General features: G+C 39.0%; 4 protein-coding genes across 4 annotated transcripts; 3 read left to right on the top strand and 1 right to left on the bottom strand.

The window, feature by feature from the left end:
- The first annotated feature begins 73 nt into the window (after nt 1-73).
- Nucleotides 74-8,178, top strand: LOC134822435 (DNA topoisomerase 3-alpha-like). The gene is given in 13 exon segments (XM_063833506.1): nt 74-276; nt 279-781; nt 985-1,277; nt 1,765-1,941; nt 2,196-2,309; nt 2,813-2,927; nt 3,169-3,359; nt 3,540-3,645; nt 4,006-4,227; nt 5,867-6,010; nt 6,294-6,405; nt 6,525-6,905; nt 7,076-8,178. Coding segments are annotated over 13 exon segments (3,492 nt in total). The 5' UTR covers nt 74-80; the 3' UTR covers nt 8,014-8,178.
- LOC134822400 (ribosomal oxygenase 1-like) lies at nt 3,848-19,461 on the top strand. Its single transcript, XM_063833443.1, is given in 11 exon segments — nt 3,848-3,876; nt 10,608-11,407; nt 12,468-12,567; nt 14,055-14,174; nt 14,176-14,255; nt 14,452-14,580; nt 14,892-15,065; nt 15,627-15,804; nt 15,978-16,331; nt 17,601-17,805; nt 17,997-19,461. Coding segments are annotated over 10 exon segments (2,310 nt in total). The 5' UTR covers nt 3,848-3,876; nt 10,608-10,616; the 3' UTR covers nt 18,176-19,461.
- LOC134817356 (galactosylceramide sulfotransferase-like) lies at nt 8,367-9,713 on the top strand. The gene has a single exon (XM_063826523.1). It carries the CDS (start codon nt 8,367-8,369, stop codon nt 9,711-9,713), a length of 1,347 nt encoding a protein of 448 aa, XP_063682593.1.
- A 1,649-nt stretch (nt 19,462-21,110) lies between the features above and the next one.
- Nucleotides 21,111-27,694, bottom strand: LOC134822405 (2,3-bisphosphoglycerate-independent phosphoglycerate mutase-like). The gene is made up of 10 exons (XM_063833455.1): nt 27,552-27,694; nt 26,707-26,784; nt 26,429-26,533; nt 26,096-26,260; nt 25,591-25,801; nt 24,533-24,957; nt 22,741-22,889; nt 22,420-22,541; nt 21,766-21,896; nt 21,111-21,529 (listed from the first exon to the last, which is right to left on the bottom strand). The coding sequence occupies exons 2-10, from the start codon at nt 26,771-26,773 to the stop codon at nt 21,384-21,386; spliced, it is 1,521 nt and encodes a 506-aa protein (XP_063689525.1). The 5' UTR covers nt 26,774-26,784; nt 27,552-27,694; the 3' UTR covers nt 21,111-21,383.
- Nucleotides 27,695-27,787: the final 93 nt, after the last annotated feature.

The raw sequence follows: 27,787 nt of genomic DNA, 5'->3' as shown, positions 1-27,787 counted from the left end.
CCGATAGAATAAAACTATTTCTAAAACTAGAGGTTAAGTAAAATGTGGTGATTTGATTAAGTCATACTATTTAGGTGTGCATGAGAACTGTACTACACGTGGCAGAGAAGAATGATGCTGCAAAAACCATCGCCTCGATACTATCCGGGGGGTCATCTACCCGCAGAGAAGGGAAATCAAAGTACAACAAACTTTACACCTTCAACTTCAACAACAGCCTCAACGTCATGACCTCCGTATCTGGACACATGATGAACTACGAGTTTGTAGGGGAGTACAGAAGTGGCAGTCCTGTGATCCAGTATCTCTCTTTACCTGTCCTATTGAGAAGATTGTGCCGGACAACATGCTGAACATAAAGCTGACCTTAGAACAACAGAGTAAAAAAGCTCACAAGTTGGTCATTTGGACGGATTGTGACCGAGAGGGGGAGAACATTGGACAGGAGATTGTAGACGTGTGTATAAGATCTCATAGCAACCTTGATGTGTACCGAGCAAGGTTCTCTGAGATGACTCAAAGGTCCATTTTCCATGCAGTAAACAATCTAGTGAGACTTGATACAGCTTTATCAGAGGCAGTCGAGGCCAGACAAGAACTGGATTTCAGGATAGGCTGTGCGTTTACCAGGTTCCAAACACTGCATCTTAGGAAGAGGTTTGCAAGTCACATCAACGCAGTTGTCAGCTATGGAGCTTGTCAGTTTCCAACCTTGGGATTTGTTGTTGAACGTTACAAGGAAGCCCAAGCTTTTGTTCCTGAGGAATTTCATAAAATCAAGGTAAGGATTGATTATCCATTAGCCATAAGTCCATTTCTTTATTAAGGCATCGACAAACATAATTTATTGATTAGATTTGTGACAAAAGACAGTTAACCTTTAAAACATTAAACAATGATATTATAAAGTTATTAGCTTATTAGATAAATTAACGATTGATAAGTTGTAAAGTTGATATAATTGACTTAACACCACTCTGCTAGGTAACAGTAGAAGTTGAGAATGGTGACACAGAGTTCCAATGGACCAGAGGGAGACTGTTTAATCACCACGCTTGTCTGGTCCTATACCAGATATGTCTGGAGAACCCCACAGCAACTGTAACCCACGTGACCAGTCGACCTAAAAGCAAATGGAGACCAGTCGCTTTGGAGACAGTCCAGTTTGAGAAGATAGCCAGCAGAAAGCTGGGCATGAACGCTCAGCAAGCTATGAAAGTAGCTGAGTCGCTGTACAGCAAAGGATTGATAAGCTATCCTAGGACTGAGACAAACAAGTATGTAATATCCGTTCTAACGCGTTACATTATTCTTATAAATATTACCGTCATGGATCAAGATTCAAGCAACACCTCGCCTAAACTCTTAAACAGAAACGTTCAGAACTTGCACAAGGCTACGATGTGGCAAGATATTACCCTTATGCAATGATATAAAATTTAGATCTTAACCACACCCCAAATTTAAACTCTATAAAATTACCGATTGGACTGTTAACATTAAAATATATCAGCTCTTTAAGTCTTTAAGTACATAGCTAGATAGCTGTTAGAATTTGTCGCGACAGCTCTTAATTAAAACGTAAACCATCCCTTTAAACCCCAACGGATTGTCTGCACACTGTTACTGGTTAACAAACATCTTACTTAACAACATCTTACTTAACAACATCTCTTTACAGAATATTGTCAGGTGACTGTTTAAACTGGTAGATTTGCAAATCTGCAGTTCGATACTAAAAAAGGTATAAAAAGTAAAATTCAGATTTCCAAAGTCTATGGATTTGAGTGAGCTAGTCTCGAAACACACTTCTCACGGGGAGTGGGGAGAGTTCGCAGCTAGGGTCCTGGAGAACGGCCCTAATCCTCGACAGGGCAACAAGTCTGACGAAGCTCATCCTCCTATACATCCTACTAAATGTGTCACCAACTTATCAGGTCGGTCAAGTAGCCCATATTTTATTTGTTTCATTCTCTTCCATATCGTAACAAGAGTGAAAATGTTTCCTGCAGCTGTAGTGCCATGAGAAATGAATAAGAAATGAGGTACGATAATAAGAAATGAGGTACGATAATAAGAAATGAGGTATGATAATAAGAAATGAGGTATGATAATAAGAAATGAGGTACACGATAATAAGAAATGAGGTATAATAATCATTAATTTAAGTAAAGTTAAACACAGGTCCTGATAAGAAAGGTATACGACTACGTCACTCGGCACTTCCTAGCCTGCGTATCAAAGGACGCTACAGGCACAGAAACAACTGCTAAGATTGATATTGCTGGAGAAACTTTCACTGCAAAGGGGTAGGTCACTCAATTGCAAGAAGAATAAATGTTTGCCATCTACCGTACGTGGTACATATTAATTCTTCATACAATTACTCTCCGGTGGGCTCGGGTGTGACGATGAACACAACAATGCTACCAGAAAAATGCAGCCACCGAGCAATGAATAAAATATAGTTAAACTTTTAATATAAAAACCAGCGCGGTTTCGTACCATTAGATTATCAGGGAATATGAAGGGTGGCTAGAACTGTCGGGTGCTGACTGCTGAGTATTATTAGATATATAAATGAGTCTTCTGACTGTTGTTGATGTTTCCCCTTGTCATTTGTCATACCCTCCTAGTGATCAGTATACTATTATTTTATAAAACAATAAGAATATAATACTAATGAATGATCATATTAATATTTAATATATACTACAATATTCATCACATTAATTTGTGGTCCACCTGAAGTATGAACCAGTCCACCACGAAATGACAGCGGAGGATATAACTTATCATGCACCATGTTCAGGTTAGTTATCTTGGAGAAGAACTATCTGCTGGTTTACGTGTACGAGAGTTGGAATGCCAAGTTACTGCCCCACATGGAAGTGGGACAACAATTCCAACCCAAATCTATTGAGATGGTTTGTGATAGGACAGAAACTTCGGGGATATTTTCCCAATAGGACATTATTATGTATTATGGGGAGTACAATGATACCGTGACGTCATGATTAACTAACAGCAGCTGTATTGACATGCTCTAATGTTAATTGCCCAGTATTAATTAAACGACTATTAAAATACACCTGTAGATTATAACTTCCTATAATATAGAATAATAAGACTATTATTTAAGACTATTATAAAACTAATAAAATACAGGTGGAAGGACAGACTACAGCTCCTCCCTTGCTTACTGAAGCGGATCTTATAGGACTAATGGAGACTCATGGTATTGGAACTGACGCCACACACGCTGAACACATTGAAACTATCAAGAACAGAAGTTATGTGGGACTAACTCCGGATCTTCGCTTTATTCCTGGACAACTGGGCATGGGGCTGGTGGACGGGTAAGTGCTGGGTGTTGTCATCCGTACATCAGTAAGTTTGTTGGAGTTATGGGACCAGAATATATGCCGAGTACTCTGTACTAATAAAATATTAAATAAACTTACACAATGTCATTCGTGTCCCTGATATTTGAGTTAATTTTAACTCTCCTAAACTTACACACTATTTGTTTTACACAGGTATGATTCCATGAGTTTTAACATAGGATTGAGTAAGCCGGACATGAGGGCCGCTACAGAGAATGAACTGAGATTAATCGCAATGGGACAGAAGAATAGAGCACAGGTCAGTGGCTCAATAAACCTTGTCGTGGTTATGATGAAGTATTTCTACTTGGCTGGGTCTCTATTCAAGTATCCCCTATGTTCAAGTAGTTTATCTAAAGTAGGTGTGTAAGGTATCACAATATTTAGACAATATCTGGTGCTGCCGAGTACAAGACGTGTATTTTATTATCATCTAATAAGTTATAAAGTTTTAATACTTTCAACACTACTATATAACAAATAATTTGAGGTTCTAATGATGTAGTTTTACGAAGATTTCAAGCCTTACGTTGTGTGTTCCCCTTCGTGTCCAAAAGCATTAATACATAATACAGAGAGAGCTGATAATATAATATTAATTACCATCTCCCTCCTCCAGGTGGTGCAGGAGATGTTGGCTGTGTATAAAGAAGTGTTCCAACGAGCGGTTGTTGAGGTTCAACAGCTTGACACAAAGTTGTCGGAATGTTTTGGTATTCAACCTCCCGGTGGCGGAGGTGGTGGAGGTGGCGGAAGCGGTGGTGGCGGTGGTGGAGGTAGTGGAGGTGGTGGCGGCGGCGGTGGAAATAATGGTGGTGGAAACGATGACGACGACCATCAGGTACACTCTCGTTCGTAGATCACCACTTCAGTATGGTGCATTTATCAAATCAATGAAAAGATTAATGATTAATTAATTTGCTCATCATGTGAATCTAAATTAAAGTTGTCAAATTGAAGTTGTCAAATGGCAACGAATTTTAATTTTTCCAAATTAAAACCACATGTATTTTGAACACAGCAAAGCTGCAACTGTTGATTTAGGGTCAATCAGATTTAGGGTCAATGGATAATGATTCCTTAAATATGCTCCACTAACAAGCGAAATCGCGTTCGCTCCTATTATTTAATCGTACAAGAATATCTTAATCTACTTTTTCCACTCAGGACAGATTCTATCAAATACACAAAACAGGTATTTGGTAATAGCTTGACACATACAAATATTGAGAGTATGAACATAAATTGCATCTAATGGTTTCTATATAATGGTTTATAGTGTCTCGAGTCAGTCCAAAACTTAATAGACTATTATATTCGTTATTTGGTTAGGATTGTATTAGCTCGCAAGCCTGTAGCAACTGAATGAACTGTGACATTGACTACAAGGAAAATTTCTCAGTGTCTGTTACTAAGGAGTTCTGCAGGCAACTCTATTTTGGAATATCACTATAGTATGCTTATTTGGGCATTTGGTGGCACCTGCATCCAGCAAGTCGGTTGAGAGATCAAGTCGTTACAAATAAGTATAATTAATGCACTTAATTAATTAAGCTCAGTTTCTTTAACCCCATTTAACCATGTTAAAAACGAAATATAAATAAGAAGCTTTAAGGTAAAGCACCAGACAGGTTACTAACATCGTTAATAACGCAACCCTCGTAAGCACCACAGTTAGGCAATAGCCAGCCATGGCACAGCTGGTTCAGACAACCATAATGGTTAACTGATGGTTATATTAACATAATCACACTATATAATCTCACTCTGAACATCAGTACGTGATTTTACATTTTCCTAAACTCCAACCAGGACCCCAGAGTTGTGTGATAATGGATATATTTAAAGTGCGATGTGACCAATATTATCATTAAATGATAGTTGTATAACAGTGAAATGATTGTAATTGCGTGCGTGATATTTACAACTCACGTCAGAACCTAATGTTCACTATTCACTATATTATTCACGGTTGCACCAGATTGTTCATAACGAGTCGCTAAACCATTAGACGACTTAACACTAACAGCAGTGTATTATACTATTATATTATATTATATAATATAATATATCTCTCATATGTATATTTATTGCCATCCTAAACCGTCGCCGTCATCAATGATACAACAATATTTTGCCAAGATATGGGGTTAAATTTTTGCAATATTAGTTTGTGAAAAACGGTAAAATGTTGAAATGTAAAAACAATAATCTAACCAGCGTAACGTAATATAAAGATATAATTTATGACCAAACTTAGTCAGTGCCCACTACCCAATAATATCATCATAATAATACTTTCATGTTAACTTATACTATCATAATATTACTATCATAATAATACAATAATACTTTCTTAGCAGTATTATGACACATCAACAACTTTAAACTTCAGATTTTATTTAACTTCAGATATTATTTAACTAAAGTAATAAAATATCCAGCACTAACTCTAACTCTAACGCCCTGCCCTTGCCCAGGGCCCGTCCACGTACATGAAGTGTAGAAGTTGCGGAGTAGCTGAAGTGGTCCTGAAGACCACTAGAAATGGGTCACGTGTAGCTGGTTGTCTGGGTTACCCTCGCTGTACCGCTTCTCTCTTCTTTCCTCCTTCTGTTCTCAAGGTACATTATATATAATAAAGTTTAAAGAAATTGGACAGATATGATCAAAATCTGTTGCGTCGGGAACGTAGGACATGTCAACTTGGGAAACTTGTACGCTTTTATGGCCTCGTTAGTTTTTCCGTTTTGTTATCTCATTCAAAAAGTGTACCTGTCGTTTTATGATTCCTCTTTTTATATCTCGTGGTATTAGCCTGTTTGTATATTATATACCCTGGTAAAGTTTAGTATTGGTCGCCCAACAGCTCATTGTATGGAATGTAATTATCAACAATATCTCCAGGTTGCAGTAACAAGCGGTAAATGTAGTAGATGTGTTCCGGACCCTCCGTTTCTGCTCTCTTTCAAGTTTAAACCCGGCAGTGTCCCTCCTACCATATCCACTGATTACACAGGTTACTAGCTACTACTTCACTTTGTTCCTTGCTGCTTTTACTAATTTTCTTAGTATCTGATGAATCCATATTGATAATCCAATGTGGTAAATCTGGCCACTAACTTGCTGTTATTTTAGCGTGTTTGCTGTGTGACTCGGAACTAAATGAGTTGTTGGAAGTGAGAAGGAAGCTCTTGAGACCACCCACTTCAGCAACCTCCACCACTGGCAGTAGACCCACTCCCACCCCCACCACTGGCAGTAGACCCACTCCCACCTCCACCACTGGCAGTAGACCCACTCCTACCTCCACCACTGGCAGTAGACCCACTCCTACCTCGACTAGATCAACAACCTCAGTGTTCAAACCTCCTCCTAACTCACAGAACTTCTCCAGAGTTACGTCAGAGGACAATGACGTGTTCATGACGCGGTCTCTTGCCGGAGCAGTCTCCTCTCACGGCCTCCCTTCTAATAGCACTGGTGTGGCGGACTGTAATGGACAACCTCCTCCTAACTGTAAGCTTTTATTTTGGTTAGCTGATTTCAAACTTATCTTTTAACCATGCTTCAGTGTGTTAGAATATAGTGACCCGATTTGTACCATTTCATTATGCAAGTTCTACTCTATAATCTACTGACTATATTTTATCGAAATTAAATCTCATGTATATCCATTCCTTGTCCAGGTGTCTGTGAACGTCCAGCTAAACTACTCACAGTAAATAAAGACAGTGAGAACAAGGGTAAAAAGTTCTACGGTTGCGACGGTCGAGTGTGCGACTATTTCTGTTGGGAAGATAAAGTCGGGGTCCCTTCTGGTGGTGCGACAACTCGCGGAGCACCGGCTTCATACGGGGGTTCCACTACCTCTAATGGGGGTGACACTACCTCTAATGGGGGTTCCACTACTTCTACTGGTCTCAACTATCGGCCCACCACTCAGGGGCAGGACGGTGGTGGGTACGGGGCTAATTTAGAGACTCCAGACACCAACATCGTGTGCAACTGTGGGACCAGTGCCAAGAAACTGACCGTCAGAAAACAAAATGAAAACTTTGGGAAAGAGTTCTTCGGTTGTAGCACGCGAACATGCCAGTTCTTCATGTGGGCAGACGCAGATAACCAGAATGGTGGTTCGAGTGGTAATTCTGGGGGAACACAGAGTAATAATTCTTGGGATTCACAGGGTGGGGGAACGTCTTGGGGTCCGCAAGGTGGAAACTCTTTCAGCACTCAGAATAAAAATTCTTGGAGCAATTCAAATAATACTTTCTCAAGCCAAAGAAAAACACAAAACACTTTGAAGGCCCCAACAAATGGCGGTGATCAATCAGGTGAAAAGTCGTGTGAATGTGGTAATCCAGCCGTAACGAGGACAGTAAAAAAGGAGGGTGACAACAAAGGAAGGGTGTTCTGGACCTGTTCCAAACCGTTTGATGAGAAATGCAACATGTTCGAATGGGCTGATGATGTAGCTGCAACGGGTGGAAGCAGTACCCAGACTTCCAGGAAACGACCACCACCCGGTGGCGGTGGTGGTGGAACAAGTAAACAGAGGTGCTGCTCAGTTTGCAGACAACCTGGCCATACTAAGAAGAACTGTCCTCAAAATAACGATTTCTAGAGAGTAGGATTATGTTATTATCATTGTATCTTGGTCGAAGGAAACTGTTTTTAATACATAATTCCATATATTTTGTAATTATATTTTTCGATATTTCATAATTTATTCTGTTCTATCCTGTTGAGTTATTAATTAATCAATTATACAACATTTAATTTATTGTCTCCTGTGAATAATAATATTATGTAATATGTACTAATACATTTTTATTTCCGTGCAATTCTAAACCTTCTCAGGTTTTCTCAATTCAATGCAATTATTGGTACAGTTAGATTTTTCAACATTGAATGTTTATTCTAATAAAGAATGCTTATTCTAATAAAGAATATCACCTAATATTTTACCCCTCTAGGATGTTAAACTGTTTAGGCAGGTTTGCTAAAAAGTACTTTGAAGCAATACTCGCTATCATAACCCTCATAGGCGTGTTCTACCTTATCAAAACATCAAAAGGAGCAGGAGCTCTGAGACGAGAGAAAGCAGCAGCAGATCTTGCAGAGGAGCACGCAACACTTCCACCCAGGAAATGGGTATATGATCCTAGCAGAGCGTTCCCAGCAGAGCACTATCAAATACCCAAACACCCTGACCCGGCGGCGTGTTCTCCCAAACGCAACATGTACTTCCTCCGGACCCACCAGACTGGTACATCCTCTGTTACTAACATTTTCTACAGGTACGGTAAAGAACACGATCTCAGCTTCGTGATGTACCCTCTGAAGCTTCACCTCGGCTACCCTGGTAGGATTAACATGTTGAAGTTGGAGAGGATGATGCCAGATACGGGATATAACATCCTGTCCCAGTACACCAGACATCACCAGATGGATGTACTGAGGATCATGAACGAGGGTACTATCTTCACTACTTTACTCCGACATCCAGTAGATCAGTTTCTCTCTGTCTTCAACAACTTTGGTGTTAAACTGGAGATGAGAAACCTGCTTCCCCATCATGACCCGTACGAAGAATTCTTAAGAAGACCAGATAAAATAACCATGTTGTCGTCAGAAGCAATTTATCACCTTTTACAAAACAGCATGAGCTTTGACCTGGGTCTGAACACACCACACTTTAAAAACACTACAGCAGTAGATCAGTTTATAGAGAAGATTGACAGGGAATTCCATCTAGTTCTGATTTTAGAGCTGCTAGATGAGAGTTTGGTGCTGTTCAAGCGACTTATGTGCTGGGATTTGAAACAAATGGTTTATGTGAAGCTGTCTATTAACAACGAATACGGTGCTTCTATCTCAGATGATATTAGACAGAAAATCCTGGATTGGAACTCGATTGATTTCAAGCTTTACGATCATTTTCACAAGAAAATGAAGAAAATAATCTCTGAACAGGACGAGGATTTTCACAAAGAAGTTGCAAAGTTGAAGCAACTCAATGTCGACTTCTCCAAAGAGTGCTACGAAAAGGTGTTTCCAGTTTACAACGGAAACAAAATTGGACACTCGTTACGGGAGTCTCATAAAGACAACATGACTTGTAAAACTCTAACAACTGACGACGTCACCCAAACACACGTGATTGGATTGAAGCAGTTTAAAGACAAACTTCCGCCCTCTGATATTCTCATGGTACGGAACCACATGCAAAATCTGAAGAAGCACAACCCTGCTATGTTGGACTGGAGTGATGTTTATAAAGTTCTGCACCCTGATGAATCTCCAAATAAAAGTGAGCTGTAGGTGCAGCAAAGGGACATATACACCAGAACCAATGGCCATAGCGGACCCTAAATGACAGACTGTATTATGTGTTTGAATAGTGTGATATGTTTTTGATATATTTGATTATCTGCAAATGTTTTGTTTTTGGTGGCTTGCCGGTTGCTTACCTTTCCCTGAAGATTTGCATTTGCCGCGAATTTCTCGTGTGACATTTAATCATGAAATCGAATTATGTGGATGACGGCGCGTTGATGACAGTGCTACCGCCTTATACAAATTTTGTAAGTTAATAGCGCAGAAAAATTTCTCGTGCGCGGCGCACACGCTGCATGATCTCATTTTATTTTTTGACGTCCGTCAATCATGCATGATGACGGAGTGATTTTACAGATTTAAAGTTCTTATATTTTACATCGATGATCGATGAAACTATGTAGTCACTATTCACGGTGTACCTGATCTTTATCTATCAACTATAATAAACGATTAGACTTCAATCAGTGCTGTTCATCTTTTACTTATTAGAAGTTGAAACTCAATCATTTGACTCAATTTATCTATTGACATAATTATTTCATTTATGATTTACTGATTTAATTTTAGTTCCGACTTTGAAATCCTTGATAATATGAAGATGTTTTGATCATAAAGTCAAATATTATTGTGGTAATATGCCTGCTTTAATGTTTATCAGTTTATTTTTAAAATTCCTGTATATTTCATATCATTTACTTATTTTATGTCTAAATTCATTAGTGATTGTTTCTTTTGAGTCAAACTAATTCTCCTCAAATGTGAACCGTGAACATCAATTCGATTATCTCCACTATTCATAAGTTGTTTCAATTCGACGTGGATTTGATACGCCTCTTTTTTACAAGTTAAAGTGAAAATAACTTCAAACATTCCCAGGGGGCAGGAATGTCTGCAGCACACATGTATAACCAGCTGGGTACCCTAGCAGGGCTAACTGGCCCTGAAATAATCAAACCTGCTCTCAAGATGAAAGCCAAGAAGAAAAAGAAGAAGAAAGTACCCAATGGCCGGGCTAAAGCGTCGCTTTCTGACGCCATGGAACCTGTAACCAAGGTAACCTGTCCCGTATTCTCAGACGACGCGACCGCCACTTACGGTGAACTGTCCGGCCTCGCCACATCCCTTCACGACGACCAAACCCAGGCACAGGATCAGGATACATGCAGTGCACCAGATTCCTCAGTACCACGTGACGCGCAGTTACTTGAGAGTCACGGAGCACGTGACAGTCACGTGACGAGCACGCTAACAAATGGCGCTACTCCAGAGAGCTCTCCCGCTAGAGCACGTGACTCACCAGCGTTATTAGCGTGTAATTACGCGGGCTCCAGTGCCTCTCTGGAGCACTGCAAGGAAGTGAAAGATTCAGTTGATTCTGAACCTGTTTTGTTTTGTGCTGACCTTGATCCGACTACTCAAAACTCCGATCCGAATACTTCTGCTTCTACCCTTAAGAGAAAGTTAAGTAAAACTCCCAACTCTACATCAGATGATCAGACTGTGAAGAAAAAGAAGAAGAAAACTGGAAATGCGGTCAGATTGAATAAGTTTATATCTGTTGTCGACCAAGTAGTGGATAATATGACCAAACGTTCTGATACTCTTAATGCAAAAGAAGAGGCGAAACAGTTATTTCAATGGCTGATACACCCTGTCAAACAGGATCAGTTTTTCAAGTGAGTACTTTGTAAGATCTGTAGATCTTTATCGGTTGTATTCGTTTGCTAGTAGCTCAAACTTTACCACAACACATCTTTTATCTACATCTTTTTAGTTTTCACCACATCTTTTTAGTTTTCACCTCCAACGTTCACATTCACTCGAATGTGTGTTAAGCTAATATATCTTTTGAAAGGTCGAAATTTGATCTAGACCGGTTTTAAATTCTCAAAGGCTATCACTTCTATAAACTTTGCATAAGCTGTTTTGATTAACGATGTTCATAAACATGTTAAGCATGTAAGGGATGTTTATGAAATCTTATTTAAGAGATTTAAAACTAATTTTCATGTTTTAAAGCTTTGAAATTGTTCTCCGATGAGCATACATAGAACTATCATGAGATTACACGAAAAAATCGATATTTCGAGCTTAGAATGTGGTGACGTAATTGGAAACAATTTAAATGACTGCTTACAAATTTCGCAAATACTTGTGAACCTAATCATCCGCAAATCGATGCCTGACATTGCTCGGTAGCGTGCTTGGTGACAAAGAATGTACTTGCAATTTGTCCAACTATGTAGATATAATATAGGCACACAGCTGCTCTATGCGGCTTAGCACACTTGGTAATGTGTTCTAAGTGTAACCCTCCTCCATTGTGTATTACTATGTGGTTACCTGAACAGTGGTTAATTATATGCTCACTGAATAAGGCACACAACATACCTCCTCACTCTTCATGGGTCATGTAGCATCTGATTTCGTAAATACACCCAGCGACTGAGGCTTGGTTCTAGAATTAGACAGGTCTAACGGCGCAATATTGTTTAATTGTGGCCATTATACGATTATACGTTTAGGCCGTACCAGAAAGCTGGAATAATCAGTTAATTTTGTACTTTAATCTTAGATTATGGGGATCATGATGTTGGGGAATGTTGTTAGAGGCCTCATATTCCACATATACTGGACTGGGAATTAATCACATGAAACAAAGAGATGTGTGTAAAATGTAAATTCGTCATAACAATACCTGTGGCGAGAGAGAAACAATGATCCTGCCTTTTTCAGGGAGTTGTGGGAGAAAAAGCCGTTGCTAATAAAACGTCACAATTCAAAATATAATGAAGAATGGTTCTCCAGCAAAGATTTCAGCGACATTCTTAAAAACGTGAGTTTCATAGTTTGCTACAATTATACTGCTGATGCATTAGCAGTATCCATTAGCAGACAAATAATGGTGAGTAAAGATATTTCTCTTAAAAGGAGGTTATCAAGGCCAGAGAGAGGGGGGGGGGGGGGGTAAAAATAATCTTTCCAGTTTTCACATATTTGATTAGAGCTGCTGGAGACGAACAAGAAGAAAAAAACCAGACCGAAATCTGACCTTGTGTTTTTGAGATATCGCGCGCCAAATATTTAGGTTTACCTGCAATTAAAACTTTAGCTTAAACTCAAAAAAGGTAAACCTCCATTTCGGGAAATAGGCTGGCCACAACCAGGAGCTGAAACTCCGCACATGTGTTCTTTGGGGTGTCACGCAAAAACGTTATGTTTTAGAATTTTGATTTTTTGCCTTTTTTCTTGAAATATGAGGTTAACTTTACTCCAAATTCGATTTTTCAATGTGGGAATGGCAGCAAAATGTTTGTCATCAAAAAATGAATTTATTAAAAGAATAATATTTTTAAGCATTTCCCCCCCCCCCTCCCGCCCCCCATTTTAATAACGGTCCGATTTCGTGTCTACAATGTCGTATTTTAGATGAAGAATATAAAAGATGGTCCTCCACCGTATTAGTAGTCCACCGTAACTCAGACTTACATAAAACCTCAATTTAAAATAGCACGTATCGAGGGATGGAAAGTCCGCTCCCTTCAGTTATGACTGTCTGAATACTTGTCCTCCACCTAGATGTTCTTATAGATAGGACACAGGTGACCTGACGTCCTCTCATACTTTAACTTGTGACCTATGTGTGACCTACTTGTGACCTATCTAGGTCACCTACCCAGACGTGGATTGCCCGGTACAGAACCGAACGTTATACTGACTTCAGGCTTTCAATTAATTAAATCTGAGATTTTAATTTTGCTTGTACCTTTAAATGAACGGAAGCTTGGGCTCGAGCTGATAGACTCCATTAAATGTGTGAATTTTAATATCCCATTGTTCATCGAAAATGTTTGATTTTGTACAATAAATAAAATATTTACAAATTTTAGTGGAATTATTGGGTGGATTGTCTTACCTTTTTCTTGCATTAATTGTGGTTAAATAGAATAAATACTCTAGCTAATACCAGCATTGGTTGATTTAGTAGACAGCCTTGTCCCTTGGTTGCTAAAAGTTACTAATACGGACACTAATATAGGTATATATGAGAACTGGCTTACTTAACGACCAATACCACCATCCATTCAGAATATTCCCGTGGAAATGCACGTGTAAAGAAAAGGTTCCCGTGCCTCAGATCCTAGGGGAGACCTGGTTCTGATAAAAGTTAGAACTAAATAGTCATGATCACAGAATTAGACCATTCGGAAGACGTCAACTTTTTGTCAAACAAAATGCATGACAGGACCTACGGCACTTTTGAATTGAAAGCTACAAAATATACTCAAATATACTCGTCACGTGATCAGTATTTGTCCTCAGAACCCCATCCAGTTTGGCACCCACCTGGACCTGACGTCCTACCGGGACGGTAAACGACAAACTCACAACAGACCAGGGCGGGCCTTCCCGGATATGGTCTGGAAACATTACAACGAGGGAGGGAAGCATCAGGATGCTGAACCCTCAGACTTACAGTGAACCTGTCTGGAGACTGCTGTCCACACTTCAGGACTTTTTCAGGTCTGTTTCTACTCACTATAATACTGCATTTCAGAGTTTATCTAAAGATTTAAGGAAACGAGGGTTTTATTCCTACCTTGATATGCTAATCAGGTATAATTAGCCCTGCACAACCCACATGGACTTCCCACTGCTGATTATATACCTTATTAGCGTAGTATAATTATATGTAAATTACACACCCCACTACCTCCAGGTCCACAATGGGGGCTAATGTATACCTGACTCCGCCCGGGACACAGGGGTTCGCTCCCCATTATGACGACATTGAGGCGTTCATGATCCAGCTTGAAGGAAAGAAACACTGGCGACTATACGCCCCCAGGTATATTATAATATGTGTGTCTATGTAGATATTATCCGATGTGTGTCACTGTGTCAGTGTGTACGTGTCTGTGTGTATCTGTGTAGATATTATCACATCATGTTTCTACACTGTCTAACAGCTTCTGAGAACCTTTTATATATATAAATATATATATATTCACCAGATATCTAGTATTGTTCTAGCTAAAAGCTTTACAATCCCTTTATAAAGACCTAATGAGATATGTATTTAGTTGGGTAAACATTAGTTCGGGATTCTGATACCAGATATGATTGAATATCTGACTTACCCTAAACAAATGTTCGCAGAACAGACGAAGAAACGTTACCGATACACAGTTCTGAGAACTTCAATCAGAACGAGTTGGGTAAGCTGATACTGGATACAGTGCTGGAAGCAGGGGACATGTTGTACTTCCCAAGAGGAACTGTTCACCAAGGGAACTGTCTTCCTGACACCCACTCCTTACACATCACTGTCAGGTAATCCTACCCACTCCTTACACATCACTGTCAGGTAATCCTACCCACTCCTTACACATCACTGTCAGGTAATCCTACCCACTCCTTACACATCACTGTCAGGTAATCCTACCCACTCCTTACACATCACTGTCAGGTAATCCTACCCACTCCTTACACATCACTGTCAGGTAATCCTACCCACTCCTTACACATCACTGTCAGGTAATCCTACCCACTCCTTACACATCACTGTCAGGTAATCCTACCCACTCCTTACACATCACTGTCAGGTAATCCTACCCACTCCTTACACATCACTGTCAGGTAATCCTACCCACTCCTTACACATCACTGTCAGGTAATCCTACCCACTCCTTACACATCACTGTCAGGTAATCCTACAATATTGCCAGATAACTTGAGGCGTAGATCTGGAAAATCAGACATTTTAACTCCATTCGGTGCTAAAATCCATCAAAACGAGACGACGGTTAGAAACATATATAGCCCTATCCGCAGTACATACCACAGTACATACCACAGTATATACACTGTGGTATACCAGCCCTATATCCACAGTACATACCAGACGAACACGTGGGGAGACCTGATAGAGAAACTGCTCCCTAAAGCATTAACTCTAGCTAGAGCGGAGGATGTGGAGTACAGAGAGGGGCTACCCAGAGATTATATGGACTATACTGGCGTTTCCAAGTCTGATTTAGACTCCCCTGCTCGTGCTAATTTCTTCACCAAGGTTTAATTTATGCTCTTTTTGTTCTTCCTCATTTCAAGATATTTTACAATCTACATTGGCACATTGCACCTTTCTCCAACTATCGAATTGGAGTTATCTAATACATATAACCAAGCCTGTTATTACCCGAAGTTCTAATTACGAAAAACTTTAACAGTTAACACCCTCTCCAGGTAGAGAAGCTGATGGCACAGTTAGTAAGGTTCGCTCCTGTCGACAGCGCGGCTGACGAGCTGGCTGCGCGGCTTCTCCACGACGCGCTACCCCCCAACATTAACCGTTTCAGTGTGCTCAGCCAGCCGTCCTCAAGTGAGGAACAATCCTCAGCAGCTAGACAAATATCAGAGTGTCACGAGGGAGTGACCGACCTGACACCCTCTGTCACCGCTCACTCTAAAGTCAGGATGATAACACCTTACGTTGCGAGACTGTTGGCTCACGAGGACTGTGTTAGTTTGCAACATTCCGCTTCTAATTCTAGACTCTTTCACGAGATCGACCCTCAAGAAATCGATTATCCTTCCGATGTAAGTCTTTATATAACTCTTAATTTCATTAACTTTTTAACTTCGAAATTAAGTTTATAACTTTATAATAATATATGCTAACAATAACTGATATCATTTATATCTCCAAATCCTGTCATTCAAATAAAGTTCGTACTTTGATACCGCCTGTTTCTATTAGCCATTGTGGGTAGCAATGTAGCATGTACTAAAAGCCATAAGAATTAAAGTTCAAATTCGGCGAAGAAAAATGTATTTTACGTGTACACATAGTAAAGAGGCTAGTTTATAATTCTGTAGTTATGTTCCTTGAGAAACAGTATAGGTAAGCTTTATTAATATCACTGGCCCAACTCTTGCCCTTTCTACAGATTTACCTCAAGTTATATGTAATTTGTTATAATATAGTAGTGTTGAAAGTATTGAAACTTCTGCATACAACGCCCTCATTGTTATGATTCTTATCTCTCTAATGATAAATACTATTGCATACGACAAAGGACAAGAACTAACAATTGATTAATGCCGAATTACTTCATAACAATAACACTGGTGACCTGTTCTGCAGAAATGTGTTGTCCATGATAGTCCCAGGCACCACCAAAAAAGTGGTAAGACTAAAACTGATGGGGAAAACTTTCTAGAGCAATGTTTCTCCAGGCCCCCACGTTAAAAATAATAACTCGGTTTTGGAAGGTCTGTGAGGTCTCAATAGGAGATGGAAAATTACAACTATTGCCACATTATGGCAAACGTACGAGGTTTTCAGATCACTTTCATCACTTTTTGGTGGTGCCTGGTAGTAGTCCAGACTATGGACACGGCATTTCTGTAGCTAAACCTTTGTTATGAATTTATTCACAGATGGTCCCATAAATTTATATTCTTGCCCTAACTAGAAATTCGTTTTTAAACAATTGCAGACAAATCAAGTAGTCCATTAAGGCTCTGGTAATTCAGGAGCCTGAACCTAAACCAGTAAAATAGTCCATTAAATAAACCCGAAATATGGTTATATTACTGCGAATAAAGCAAAAAGATGGATATTTGTTCGTTACCATTTAACGCTACGACTCGGAATTAATGGTACACTTTATTATTTGATTGCAACGGAGAGGTCGGAGACCCAGTCGGCCAGCATTTCCATTTTCCAAAGTTTACAAAACTTTTTCTCTGAAACAAATTCGTTTCCAAGATGTCAGGAAACAAGCGTAAAAACGTTGAAATTTATAAATTACGTAATTATGGGGGAAAATAGTCACGACAACTATGATATTTTACCCACTTCAGTACGGTCCGGCTCTAGAGATGATAACGAACACATACCCCACCTTCTTAGAGGTAAAAGCACTACCACTTCCCACCCCTACTGCTGTACAGCTAGTCCAGGAACTCCTAGATATGAATATATTGCAGCACAAGCCTGGATCCAGCAACAAATCTAACTCTCTTATCGCAGCTATCAAATCTAGAGTTAACAGACCCGCCCCAAAAAGTAAGTGAATTTCCAGTGATTCACTTCGATCTTATGACCGGTATTGCAAACGATGAAACGATCGTCCATAAGGGCGCTGTCCAGTTTAATGAGCCAGTTAAACTGCTGTTTTGCAGCGGTACGAATAAATAATCTTCGTAGAACCACTTTATAGTAATAGGCTTGCCTAGCTAACGCTGATATACCCTCAGTTAAATCCAACAAACACGGTGGAAGTCAAGGTGAACTTACGGTCAAGGTCCGAACTAATTCTTTTAGCAGGAAAACTAAAAGTCTGAAAGCTGCTCGACCCACGAGTGAAGTGTTTGAGAAATCCAACACGGGGGAGTCACCCTTCGTGTTTAGGAGAAATAGAACTCTTGAGAGATGACATGACACTGAATTTTAGAGAAACTGAATTTGATATTTGATTGATATTGTATGTAGTCCTTTTAATAACTTGTCCAAAACGAAAAAGCTCGAGCCACTCTTTAATGTTCTGTTTTAAACGTGCAAATATTAAATGAACCACCGAAATCGTGAATATATCTGATCAACTTAATTTAGATGCCCCATCAAAAATAGTATTTGGAATAGCTGATAACCAATATATTAGCTGATAACAGATATGCCGGAGCCCCCCTTCAGAACTGAAACATTTCAACGAAGAAGTTTGTCTTTTTAGCGAGCACTGGCAGCCCGTTTTCCCTCCTGTTTCTCCTCTCTTTGATCCGTTTATCCACGTTACAGGCTATCAGAGACAAAGCCACACTGCTCAAACACAGTATCACTATAATCATACTTGCCATGATATTAGCTGCCAGAAGATTCGCTGAAATAAGGACTGCGTTAAATCATGATACAGCAACTTTACACCGTTATGAACTGGAACTGGAACTTGTATATTGTATAATATAGCTTATTAATCTAAAATATAAACACCACTCACTTCTGTGAGTACAGCAGGTGCCCATGTAGCCCCCAGCACAGGAACATGACCCGTTAGTCAACTCCTTCCCTCCGTTATAACACCGTACCCTACAAGACTGAATCCGTACTTTTAATTTAGCGGTTTTGTAAAATGTAAACAATACCAAAGTAGATGAGCTTTATTGAATTCCATGATTCAACAAAACTGAGTGAAGTAGAGAGTTCGCAGTAGTCCCATTACCTTAGTATTGCTGTACAACTACTACAAAACTGAGTAAAGTTCTAAACCTACCTCTTCCTCCTCCAGTCTACCCTCGCAGGGCTCACCTCCACATCTAGGCGTACGTGTTATCTGCCTGTGTCTCTCTCTAAAAGTAATAGTTCCGTTAAGCGGAAGGGATCATTCAAGACTTAATTCAGTTCAGGGAGCTCACCAACATCAGAAATTGTGCACAAAATGCACATTCTTTTCTGCTTTCTAGCCCAATTTCAAATTAATAAACGCGTACTGTTGAATAATACAAACTAACTAACCTCGTTTGCGCGCCCTCCCCACAAGCACGATCACCACACTCTGACCAGTGGGACCAATGTCCGAGTGTGCAGTTAACCGGCCCCACACACCCTGCTTCGGACGAGGAGCATATGGGCAAGTCTAACAGCCACACTGCTAGTCCGACCTGCACCGAGAATATGTTTCATCTGTGGTGACTGGTAAATAATACGTACAATCAATAATCATGTAGTGCAACAGCTAAGTCCATAATATGATCATACGAGCAATAAATCGGTATTAGTTTGGCTCAAAAAGTAAAAGCTACCGAATGTCATACCTTAAAATGTATTCAATTATAATCATACCTGAACTAATTGGAAGACAACCATGACCATCTGTACGTCCACTACTGGCTCAATACCCAAGAGTAGAACATGCAGGACCAGTAACATGCTCACACGACACCCACAACAATAGCTGTTAAGGGTAATCGGCCACATCCCGTTCAGTGTTACAAAGGGTGGTTAACACAATATATCCTTGCCTTGCAGTTATCGTAAAGAGAGCTACCCCAGCGATTCGGATGTCGGATCGAGGAAGCGCACTGCAGATAACGAAAATTCACATTTTCCAAATTCTGTCCCATTTTCAAATATGAACTTTTCTGACCACAAATTTGACAGATTGGATGAAATTTTTGCCCAGAAACCAATTAGTCAGTTAATTGATGATGGTATGAATAATAAAAATGGTACGAATAATAAAAATAATAAAAAACCAAATTGAGGTATAGTACTGGGAGTCAAAATCCCGAATAAAATTGCAAAATCATATTCTCCCAATCTCTGTCCCATTTTCAGTTTTTGAAGATGAAATTTCCAGGACCGAAATTTTACAGTTTTGACTGATTTTTTCACCCGCAACCAATTAGTAAGTCAACTATAGATGGCATATGACACGATTGAGGTGCTGGAAGTTTGATTTCGGTCGGAGGAGGCCCACAGCAGAAAGCTTAACAAAACGAAAAGTTGTATTTTCAAAAGTCTGTCCCATTTTCAAATATAATGAACTTTTCTGAACACAAATTTGTCAGATTGCATTGGATGAAATTTTTGCCCAGAAACCAATTAGTCAGTTAATTGATGATGGTATAAAACCAAATTGAGGTACTGGGACTTGGGAGTCAAAATCCCGAATAAAATTGCAAAATCATATTCTCCCAATCTCTGTCCCATTTTGAAATATGAACTTTTCTGAACACAAATTTGATAGATTGTATGGATATGATAATGATACTGAAGGACAAATCGATCGTTTAAAAATACTGGTACTGCAGTAGACCCCTCCGTAACCCTCTCTGGTCTCCCTTCGATGATTTCTGAATATACGGCTCAGAAAGGGACGTAGCATATTCCAGTTATGTTTTTAAAAGTCTTCAGATGAGAGCCTTTGAGACAGGAGTTAGGACGATAATATGTAATACTGTGCCTGCTTTCTGTGTACTGAATTATTTGTAGGTCCTGGCTCTCTCCAGGTATATACAGTATTTTGATTAAATTACAATCTCATAACTGTGTTATGACTTTTATTTAATGGCATCAGTCAATAACATAATAAGAATAAGATAATCCGTCCCTGTTTAGACTGAATAAAAACCATTCTGAGAAAATGTGACTGACATGACTAAATAAATCCAAAAATCCGCGCGCAGCATCACATGCGTATACATCATTACGATGAATTCTGTCGCGTTTTCCATTGTAGGTGCTCCAAAATCTTGAATATTCGAGACAATTCTGCCTCATGGCTGATTTTCTGACCACGGAGTAAGATTAGCCAGATTTTATGCAAGTGCTACGTAATTCGAGATATAGAAGGACCGGATCAATAAAACCAAGTATTTTGAAATCAAATTTAAATCTTTTGGATACGAAAAATGTATCGAATTTAAATAATTTAAACTTTAAAGCTTAGTCTTATAATATAAATCAAATCTCAAATTAAAAGCTCAATTAGGGACTAAATTCCTGAACCGCAGTTATGATGAAAATAGGTCAACAACTAAAAATGAATTTCAATCAAAAAGTTACGTTAGTTATGAAAAATGCAGTTTCAGGCTAAACAATGAAATATAACGGTAAACTAAGTCAGATTCACTAATTGGTTTATTCTTCTAGTCAACTAAAGAGTCACCGGTCATTGCCTCAGGTTGGGATACCCCCATTAGTCTCAATATGGTGGGTGCTACATCACACAGTGCTGGATCACTCGTGACCTCCGATCTAAATGTTTTACTACCTCCGTCCATGTAGAAGGGAACTGAAATTCACCATTTGTTATCATAGACAAAAATAAATTTCAATATATGTAACGACATTTGTTATCAGAGATAATCAGTACTTGACACAGAACTGCATCACGTGCAAAAAGAAAAAAGAAGTGGATGCTTGGAAGACACGTACCAAACCGGAATATGTAACCGGAAGGGTCCGAGTTCCGACGAATCTTTTGAATGTTTCACAAATACGAGAGATAAGAAAGAGCTAGTATCTAACCTCTGTTGCAAGTGTGGGCTGTGTGGGGTCCCCCTGTTTCAGAGTACATCTGCTCAGCATTACCATGGTCAGATGTTACTAGTAGTGTGTAACCTTGTACTCTACACGCGCTACGGATCTCTCCTATACATCTGCACAGTTGGTATACCGTTAAATCGATTTAACACCGCAATTCCAGTCGCAAGCCTGGGACCACTACTAGCATTGTCACAACATCCACAAAGCTGCCATATAGCCTGACTGACAATTTTCTCGACTGACTGACAATGCTTCTTCTTTTCCCCATTTAGAAGTTTAGAATACAAAGATTAGTACATTTTAGCTTATGATTAATATTATATTTTTACCTATAGTTTACCTAGATTACACTTAGTGTAACTGTAATGTGTATTGTAACACATTGAGGAGTATGTTACATGATTCTGTGAAGTAGATGGGTGAACCTTTTCTATGTTCACAATACAGGATAGCATTCTGTACACCACTAATCAATAGTCAATAAAACAAGGAGATCGTGGTTTCACGGCCGGTAGTATATAACGTAATATTCAGGCGCCTGGGTTCCTCTACTTTTACTCGCCATTAGTAAGCTGTTACCTCAAATTATTTGTTAAATAGAATAGTGTTGAAAGTATTAAAAGTAAGATAATAAACCTGTCAGTTTCCTCGCAAGCAGTGACAGTAGCCTCGTATTTACCAGTGTGCCCAACCATGTCTGGTGGTGCAAAGTTACACATCACCAGCGGGTAACTACCCGTCCTTATAGCTGCTACCATCTGAAATACACTATTGTAATATTACTAATACTATAACATATTACTCTTATCACATCGATCAGAACAAAACAGAACAGAACAGAACAGAACAGCTCTCTTTGTTGAAACCGAGAAAATCTTTAAGTTGGATAACAAGACGTGTTCTATTTAAATCAAATTATAATTAATTTATGAATAATTAATTATTTCTTTTAATGACCTCCCTGGCGACTCCAGCAGCGTTCATGGTAGGTTGCAGGTCATATGTGGCTACTTTGGGGGAGGGCACCAACTTCCTGTGTTCTGTCTCCCACTGTTTCTCTACTCCACCGTTAAAGAAGAAGGTTACGTGAGCATACTTCTCTGTCTCTGAAATTAGGTTACAATATTAGGTTGGAATACATTTAGTGGAATACATTTAGTGTCTGGTCTAGAAGTTTCTCAGCTATTGCTAGAAGTTTCTCAGCCATTGCTAGAAGTTTCTCAGCCATTGCTAGAAGTTTCTCAGCCATTGCTAGAAGTTTCTCAGCCATTGCTAGAAGTTTCTCAGCCATTGCTAGAAGTTTCTCAGCCATTGCTAGAAGTTTCTCAGCCATTGCTAGAAGTTTCTCAGCCATTGCTAGAAGTTTCTCAGCCATTGCTAGAAGTTTCTCACCATCGTGATACAGGTATTAATTTACCTCTCAGCGCTTCCCCTAGTCCTACCGTTAGCTGTATCATCAACTGGAATGTCAATGTGATGGAATCTACTTATTTTTACTTTATTTTGTTACATTCCTGTATAAAAAATGAATTTTCAAATCGTGTAAATTTTGTAATATATGGTAAATGGTTTACTCTACAGTATTGTATAACATTCTACTCTAACAAAGCATGGTCGTTGAAGATTGAGCGGGAAATAACATAATTACAGAAGACTGAGGAACACATACGATCCACTAACATCATTGACATTTATAACCACAGCATGTTCATTACATTTTACAGCGCATACATTTGAATATTATGCGAGCTTAACATACATATTATTGAGTGTATGGGGTGTGAGTGTGATGGTGAGTTCCTGGTTAGAATAAGATGTGCAGTGCTAAAAGTGGACAAACTGGTTTATTGGATCCAGAATCCCCATAAATTAAATCTTACAGCACAATGTTTGATATCAGGGTATCGTATTTCACAATATCTTACGACCTTGACAATGCTTGAGCACAGGACTTCCAAAAAACGGCGAGATACATGTTTGTAGTGTACTTGATTATAAAAATGTATTACTAAAGTAGTGTATAATGTACAGTGTGTACACTGTACGTGATATATCCAGTCTAATAATATTAGACTGGATATTAGTTATATTCAAGTTATTCAACTCCTCAGTCACCTATTAACTAGATAATGTAATACTTTAAATCTTATTTTCAGGCCAGTTTGTTTTGACCGATTAAAATAACTTTGCAGAGTTATAAACTCTCACCATTCCCATACACACTCAATAATCAATATTCTGCATAACATTACTATACAATTTGAGATTACACATTTCCTTACATTTTATACATTTCCCTACATTTTACACATCTCCCCTACCAAGTTGAGTGTGTACCACAACCTAGCACCCTGCCTAAACCCTAGTTAAGTGTGTACCACAACCTAGCACCCTGCCTAAACGTTCGGACTAACGGACCTATGTGGCAAGCCTGCTCCTTGAACAAACAAACAAACACATTTCCATGATACAAAGTTTAGGGAAAATACATAGACACTAGACACTAGAGAGGTGATACAAAGCGTACACGTATTGTATATTGGGTGCTCCCCATGCAATATCAAATAGTACTCATAATATGCTCATAACAGTATAAGTACCGTACAAAACAGTTGACAAAGCAATCTGATGATGGATAATTAAAATTAAAATTAGCCCAATTATTGTAATTGGACATGGATTGTTCAAATAAACGTCCCAATACTAACTATTTAGTAAGTAAACTTTAAGTACATTCATTAAAACAAACCTGCACAATGAAAGTGGTTGATTTGTTTTTTAGACAGCCACTCAGCGAGCGTATCCTCGTTTGAACGCGGCGGGAACAGAACGGGAAACGGGAAATCTTCCTTGTATTTCGTCAGAGTGGTAATGGATATATCCTTGGGAACGACAGCGGTTTCAAAGTGTCGCTGTACACCGAAGGCTTCTGTTATTTGCCTCATACGATCCGACCTGAAGTCTATAAAGAAGAGCGTGTCTCCGTCTCCGATAAGACCCTGATCGTTAACAATGATCGGTTTCAGGAACTCGTCAGTTACTCCCTGTTTGTACTGTTCCTCTACAAAGATTGTTAGGTTTGCTGGCGCCACTTTGTCTCCGATACCTTGTACCATTCCCTCGTACGCTAACTTTATTCTCTCGTGACGCTTGTCTCTGTCCATCGCGTAGTACCTGCAATGTTTTAGTTAAACTTCCTGACTAGTTTACAGTATGTTACAGTTCAGTTTATGGGACGTTTTTATTTTGTTACACTCTCTTTTCGTACTGTAATTCTTTAAATCAGAATATAGTTGAGATGTAAGGTGGCATGCAGGCGCCGTACTTTTTCACACATTATAACTTGTTAATATTTACTTAATAAGTTAATATGTTAATCGGTCGACAATCATCGTTTCACACGGTTAGGATTTTCATAATTTATAACACTTTTGAGGTTAATTTCTATAGTTTAGTGACTCGAGACTCGAGAGTCAGAAATCATACGATAAGGTAACTCTAGTCACGTACAGGATGCAGCCCTGCTAACAAACCATATCTCACCACACTGCCTGCATGCAAGGAAACACGGCGACAAATTAGACTCAGAGCTGCATAGCAAGCGGGAATTTTAAATCAAACTATATTTCAGAAGATCGTATCATCTAGTAGATTCAAAGATATCTATAGATTCAAAGATAGCATTAGAATTACAACACTCTCCTAACTTGCATATTAATAAATAACCACAATTTAACAAAATGTTCTAGAAGAACCTAAACACAGTAAATCAGCAGCTAAACAGAAAGAGATATAATGCTTGTAAACCTGCCTGTCACAGTCGCCAGACTCCCATACTCCAACCCATCAATAAACTCCAACATTTGGGTCATGTAGGTTACACCACTGGTGGGCTTTGTGTCCCGGCCATCAGAGAAGAAGTGGAGGAATGCAGGTGGGGCACCCAGCTCCTTCAGGGCTGAGAGTAGTCCCTTAACATGGTCTATGTGGGAGTGCACTCCACCGTCGGATACTAGACCTAGTCATAATACAGGTGGTAATAGTGGTGATACAGCGTCATGGTAACGTCATGGCAACGTCATGGCAACGTCACATTCTCTCTCGCGTGACGATGCAGCGTCATGGAGACGCAGCGAATAATGACGAATGACAGAGCACCGAATTGTTATGTAATGTGATCAACATCCTCTTTTTCTGGTTATGATGAGAGCCCTAAGAGCTTTGGAATTTTGCACTGAATTTTATGCGTATAAAATATAAATATGGACAAAGTAAAATATGGAGCTAAAATATGATCACAAATATGTTATACCGAGAAGATGGATCTTCTTTGCTGGACGTTTGGCAGCATCAATCAAGGCACGGTTATTGAGAACAGTATTCTTTTCGAAAGCTAAGTTTATGGCAACAATGTCTTGATAGACTACCCTGCCCGCCCCAATGTTCAGGTGACCAACTTCACTGTTCCCCATCAAGCCTGAAACAAACTAAAATTACTTGTTTTGCAGCATATCTGTGTGTGTGTGTGTGTGTGTCTAAAGTTTGCTTAAACAATTTTAATTCATAACGGCAGCTGAGGCTGCTGCAGACTGCAGTTCAGTTCGGAGGATTAATAAACAGCTAAGTTTTAATTATAATTACAAACCATCAGGAAGTCCAACTGCCAGGCCACTGGCATTGAGTGTTAGAGCCTTGTCTCCAATACTCATCTCATCCATCACCGGTGTGCGGGCTGCATGAATGGCATTCCCTGACGAATTATTTCTTAAGGAATAATGGGCAAAACTTTGTGTCCAGATAAATACAGAGCTGTTTAGTAGAGCGAAACATTTGAGTTGTAGAATGTAGATAGTTGATGGAATATAAATTATTAATCATATAGACTGCAGTTAGAGAAAAATGTTGAGTATTTAAACTGCTTACCATCAGTGTTTTCAGAGATTCCCCATCCATCAATTACAATAAGACATACCTCTTTACCTGAAGACATCCCTGAAATATCTATAAAAATGTTATCATTCACCGCGGTTACTGTTCAACTTTATGATTTTAAGAAGTTTTCAAATCAGTACTTTTCAGTGTTCACCATTATATTGAGATGTTCGTCAATATTTACAAAATACCAACAATGTAAACACGTACACGAATCATGAAATTCAAACTTTTCAATCAGCTATTAAACTATGTTATGTCGAATCAACTACTTAAATGGCGCGGAGGAGAGATGAAATGCCATCGTTTAGAAATATATTAAAAGCTTCGAAGAGCCAGAAACAACAAACAACACATACAGTATAACCTCTATAATATACTGTGCCTCTTCTTTTCCTCAAAGTATATTCAATCAGCCCTTGTTGTGCAAGAAAATGTGATTTATCAGAGGTCATATTGCATTTGGTGGGTGATGTAAGTAAGCATATTCTAGCATATTCCATCACAATAAGACACAAAACGTGAATACAAGGCCAAGGCACATAATTGGGATCATGAGAACCTCTTTATACCGGGTTTTTTCGTTTCCCCCGAGAGGCCCGGTATATAGAGGTTTTACTGTACCAGTATACATGATTTTAAACTTTAATTCACTTCGTAACATAAAACTAGATACTCAAAAGATCATGAAATAACTTTTCGCACTAGATAGCAATATCTGAATCTAACAACACTCTGTAAAATTGATGGTTGATGGAATATAAATCAGTAATCGTTCGGTAGATTGTAGAGTACAAGAAAAAATGTGGAGTATCAAAAGTATTTAAACCACTCACCTTTAATGTTGTCAGAGATTTCTTATCCGTCAATAACAATAAGACATCCCTGAAATATCTATTAAATTGTATCATTCACCGTTATTATTCAACTTTATGATTGTATTAGAAGTTTTCAAAGCCTTTCTGAGATGTTCATCAATATTCACGAAATACCAATCATGAAATTCAAAGTTTTCATTGAGACATAATGCAATGTTAATGTTATGTCGAATTAATCAGGGAAGAAATAAAAT

This window comes from Bolinopsis microptera, chromosome 1, assembly GCF_026151205.1.
Source record: "Bolinopsis microptera isolate Bmic1 chromosome 1, MBARI_Bmic_1.0, whole genome shotgun sequence".
NCBI lineage: Eukaryota > Metazoa > Ctenophora > Tentaculata > Lobata > Bolinopsidae > Bolinopsis > Bolinopsis microptera.
Note: the sequence above shows the minus strand (reverse complement) of the source record. Positions and strands in the feature narration are given on the sequence as shown.

Excerpts from the sequence above, each read along its gene's own strand:
- LOC134817356 (XM_063826523.1), top strand. The coding sequence starts at position 8,367 with ATGTTAAACTGTTTAGGCAGGTTTGCTAAAAAGTACTTTGAAGCAATA.
- LOC134822405 (XM_063833455.1), bottom strand. The coding sequence starts at position 26,773 with ATGTCTTCAGGTAAAGAGGTATGTCTTATTGTAATTGATGGATGGGGA. Across the intron at positions 26,261-26,428 it reads GGCAGTTGGACTTCCTGATG|GCTTGATGGGGAACAGTGAA; the intron begins GTTTGTAATTAT and ends AGTTTGTTTCAG. Across the intron at positions 25,802-26,095 it reads AAAGAAGATCCATCTTCTCG|GTCTAGTATCCGACGGTGGA; the intron begins GTATAACATATT and ends TATTATGACTAG.